At 52.8% G+C, this 4,622-nt stretch overlaps 1 protein-coding gene across 1 annotated transcript in view; it reads right to left on the bottom strand.

The window, feature by feature from the left end:
* Window positions 1-922: 922 nt before the first annotated feature.
* The window catches only part of VPS25 (vacuolar protein sorting 25 homolog), a 6,947-nt gene continuing 3,247 nt past the window's right edge, over window positions 923-4,622 (bottom strand). The window contains exon 6 of the mRNA XM_006156065.2: window positions 923-1,575. Coding sequence (XP_006156127.1) covers window positions 1,463-1,575 — 113 coding nt within the window. The 3' untranslated portion in view covers window positions 923-1,462. The remainder of the gene's footprint in view (window positions 1,576-4,622) is intronic.

The following is a 4,622-nucleotide window of genomic DNA, read 5'->3' as shown; positions in this document are numbered from 1 at the left end:
CCTTACCTCAGCCCCGCCCTGCCCACCTCCCCTCCCCAGTCTCCCTGCGCCCCCGCCTTTGGTCTCCAAAGGTAAGAGCTGAGTGCGAGGCGGAGTGCGTGTCCTCCCGTGCTGAGTGCACAAACCTGTTTGTACGGGGTGGGGGGTGGGGGTTGGAGGACGACGACGCTGGGACTAGGAGCGGAAACGTGACAGGAGCTTCCCAGGCCCAAGTGGGGGGGTGGGACAGGGGAGGCTACCATCCGCCTGCACACCCCAGATAAGGCAGCGCTACCCCCAATCGTCCAGAGCAGCCCCAGGCCAAACATACAGAGGTCAACATACAGAGGTCATCAGAAAGGTCTGGCTTTCTCGAGATGCTTGTAGGTCCTCTGTTCTGCCCAGAGGAGGGTGTGTGCACCTCAGGACAAGCCCTTTCCCCAAACCGAGAGCCCTGTCACCCATCCATCTCTTCCACAGCACCTTGGCTGCAGCCTGGCCCTGGGCACCGTGACTGTTTTTGCTCTGTGGGCTCTCCTTCCTCCCCCTTCTGTTTGCCAAAGTCGCCAATAAACCAAAGTCCACATCCGCTTTACCCCCCTCAGCCACAGCTACCCCACCCAAACCAGATGGGGGAGGGAGGGGCTTCAGAGTAGTTGAGGACCTACATGGGAGAAGTGAGGGAAGGGGGAACCAACCAGTGACTCCAACCAGAGAAAGCAGTCTGTCCCCAAGCTGCGTTCCATCAGCACTCCTCCACACAGCCCACCAGCAGATGTCAAGTCACAGGATCCCTGGCGCCCGCAGGCCATGGGGGAGCCTGGAGCCAGGGCCCTTTTATTTCCAGAGGCCATCATTTCCCCCTCCCTGGCTGGGATTGCTCAGGTGCTAACACTTCACAGCACTCCCCAGTCCCATTCCAGTAGTAACTTAAGAGGCAGGCTCAGTGGGAGTTGAGATTTTAATCATAAATCAGTGTAGGGGCCCGCCTCTCACTGCCAGGCCCACTCCCCGGCCTCCTATCTTTATAGTGCCTGGAAGGCTGCCTGCAGCCGGGACTCCCCCCCCCCTAGAAAGGATCCAGCACCAGCCTGAGAAGGGTGGCAACAGCAGCTCAGGGGATAGGCGGGGGAGGAGACAGAAGCTTGTGCAGGCGCATGTGTGTACATACTTACGTGTGTGAACACATGTAAAGTGTTAGGTTTACAGACCCTGGCTCAGGGACAGCCTAGGATGGAAGAGGAGGTAGGGCAAGAAGCACATCTTTTCTCCCTGGAGCCTCCGTCTCATCCTATCCCAGGGATAGATGTATGGGGTAAGGGAGAAACCATCCCTGGGTCCCAGCCTTCACAACTGCTTTCACGACTGGAGCCCTTTTGAGTCTGGTGGAGTCCCAGATCCTGTCTATAGGGACACTGGATCTGTCTCCTTTTGAAAGCCCTAGAAAGGTGGGAGGTAAGACGTGAACGGACACAGGTCTCTGCTAGAAGAACTTGACACCTCGGCCATCACTGATGGTGATGATCTCAGCCTTGTGCTCCTGCTGTAGGGCCTGCAGAGCCCGCAGTAGGGTTGCCTCATCCAGTCCATGGAACTCTGGAAAGGGAGAGATGGGCAGTCAGACACTCAGCTCCTTGGGGCCCAAGGCCTCTGAGAAGCAGCTAACTGGAAGCTGAGACTTTTCAGAGCCAGGGTATGCAAGTGCCATTTATACTGCTGCAGCTGCCACCTACACTTCCTGGGCATTCCTCACAGCCGGGGTGGGGGTGCGGTGGGGTGGTGGTGGTGGTGGAAGAAAACCTGAGTCAGTGGGCACATGTGTGTGTGCGTGCCCAAGATCCCGAGAGGAGAATGGAGAAGGGATTGCGGCATGGCCATCCCCCCTGGGGGGTGATTTCTCGCTTTCTATCTCTCTGTCTCTATGTGGCGAGTGCACGCGCCCTATAGCAAACTCCCCCCCCCCCAAAAAAAAAAACCCCCCCCACCAAAAAAAAAAAAAAGCCGAGTCAGCAAGAAATTAAGTTTACGTTTATTTCCCCCTCCGTGGTTCTCCTGTCAGACTCAAACCCCCAACCCCAGCCCCTAGAAGTATCTGATACACAAGTAATATCAACTGCTTTTGGTCCATAAAGAAGGGGTCCTGGAGCCAGCTGGTAGCATGGTGGTTCAGGTGGCTGGATCCCACACGGCCAGCTGAGCAGCTCAAGTCCTACATCTAGCAGCCTGAAAAACATGCCAGGCAGAGAAGAGACTGGAGAAGGGATTGTGGTGTGGTCATTGCCCCTGGAAGAGGGGAGAGGGTGCTTTCTGACTTTCCTTATTTCTTTCTCTGTCTCTCTCTGGAGAGTGCATGTGCTCTTCAGCAAAATTTAAAAAGAAAAAGAAGGGGCCCTGGGCTCACTACGTGGCACAGTGGGTAAGTACTGGGAAGAGGAAGGCAGTCCCACACAGCCAACCAGGGTTCGAATCTCAGCCCCACTGGTTTCTCGTCAGGCTCACATGCGTGCCCAGGACTGTAATGAAGGGGAGGGTTGGAAGAAAAAGGAAAACCTCTGCCCCTCTCTACTGGGGGTTGCTGGGACTCGCTCAGCAGAACGTGTATGTCTGAGTAGGGGAGCTATGGATTAGAAATAAACATAAAAATAAATGCGTTTCTGCATGTGTCTAAAGGTCACCATGTTTGCTCAGATTGGTCACTCCCCACAGGGGTTTTTCTCTCTCTTAAGCATGCAGATGCTCTAATAAAAAATTTTTAAACTGAGAAAGGGGTCCAGACAAACAGGCCTGGGAAGTCGGGGCCCTTGTCACTAAACAGTGATCCTTACAGCACATCTCTACAAATCAGGGCACCTATCCTAAAAGAATGAAGTGTAGCCAGTATGACCAGGAGACTGTTAAAGCCCAACACTGATAACTGCCCTCTCCCAGCTGAGAGACTCAGGGTTGGGAGCCAAGGGCCAGCTGAGTACCTGGAGCTATGGCAGACACAGTAGGGAGATGTGCAAAGCAGCAGGCAAGCCCTGACAGGCTTGCTCACCTCACCCCCTGCGGGGGCCCAGCTCTACTCAGGGAGCTTTTGAGGAAGCCTCCAGCTTTGCCCAGCCTGAGTAGTGGGCTGGGCAAGGCTGCAGCGCTGAAGTCATGGGTGATGGTGGGAGTAGCAAGCAGAGGCCTGCAGGGCAGGGGGGAACAGCCAAGAGCTGTAAACCCTGCTAGGGCAGCCAGAAACTGGCAGAAAGGGGAGGTGCCCCTGTTCCCCCAGCTAAGATTGGAAATTTTGGTGATCTTGGGGATCAAAATATAGAGTCAGAGAGAAAAAAAGCTAAGAAAGTATTTATACTATGTAAAACTCAAAGAGTATATAAATCCTTGCCTGGCTAAAAACCAAAGTACTTAAATGGGCTGGGGGTGGGGAAGGGGGTGTTGGCCCAATCCCTTCAGCTGACACCCACAAATCTTGAGCCCTCTCTAAGAATAAAGGGTGAAAGAGAGCCTGAGTCAGCAAGGAATGAGATTTTAGGCTTAATTTTCCGCCTGGTTCCTCATTTGGTATCTACAAGAGCAATTCATAACTTTCTGTGGGTTACAGATGCCCTTGAAAATCTTAAAATGTGAACTCCATCCCTAGAAAAATACACATGCACCCACACAATATTTTTTTTTTTTTTGGCTAGACAGTGTGTATGCTTCTGAGCGAGAGAGACAGAGACAGAAAGAGATGAAGAGAAACCACTCACCTCCCAGAGGGAATGCTCATGCTGCAATCATGTCTCCATCTTGCCTTCCTTTGGGGGGTTTTAGACTTAACACACACACGCACTCAGCATTTCTCAAGCTGCTGGGTCAGTACTCGGACTACATGGTTGGCCATGTGGGATACTACTGCCTTAACTGTGAGGCCATGGAGCCTATTTAGGGGTGTATCTACATGTGAATTCAGGTGGTTTATGGACCCTTGGATTAAGAACTTTTGTATTGTCCTGGCCAATGGCACAGTTAACAGCAAACTAAATTGCAGTGCTAGAAGCCACATGGCCAACCTCAGATTCAGACCCCTGGGTCAGTCTAAAAATGCACTGGAGAGGGACTAGCAGATGGTGTAATGGTTACATTGCTGGACTCCCATGTAGTCAACTGTAGTTCGAGTTCCAGACCCTGCTGCTTAAAACTCACGCCAGGAGGCCACAGGTGGCATGGTGGTTAAGGACACTGGACTCCCACATGGCTGACCACTGTCCTGGACCTGGTGGCTTGCTTTATGGTCAAATTAAAATAAATCTTTTTTTTGAGAGGTTTTTGCTATGGGGCGTGTACACTCGCCAGACAGATAGGGAGAGACAGAGAGACAGAAAGCAAGAAATCACTCCCCAGGGGGGATGGCCACGCCACAATCCCTTCTCCTCCGTATTCCTCTTGGGATCTTGGGCACGCACACACATGTGCCCGGCATGAGTTTTAAGCCACCAGGTCCGGGACCCGAACCGCGGTCGACTACGTGGCAGTCCAGAGATATAGTCATTATGCTAATTGCTGGTCCCCCTAAAAAAATAATTTTTAAAAAATACCGGGACCAGCAGTTAAGGTAATGGCTATGTCGCTGAACTTCCATGTAGTTGACCGCAGTTCAAGTCCCAGACCCGGGG

This window comes from Tupaia chinensis, unplaced genomic scaffold, assembly GCF_000334495.1.
Source record: "Tupaia chinensis unplaced genomic scaffold, TupChi_1.0 Scaffold000477_2, whole genome shotgun sequence".
Taxonomy (NCBI): domain Eukaryota; kingdom Metazoa; phylum Chordata; class Mammalia; order Scandentia; family Tupaiidae; genus Tupaia; species Tupaia belangeri.
The sequence above is the reverse complement of the archived record's forward strand: the minus strand, read 5'-3'. Positions and strand labels throughout refer to the sequence as shown.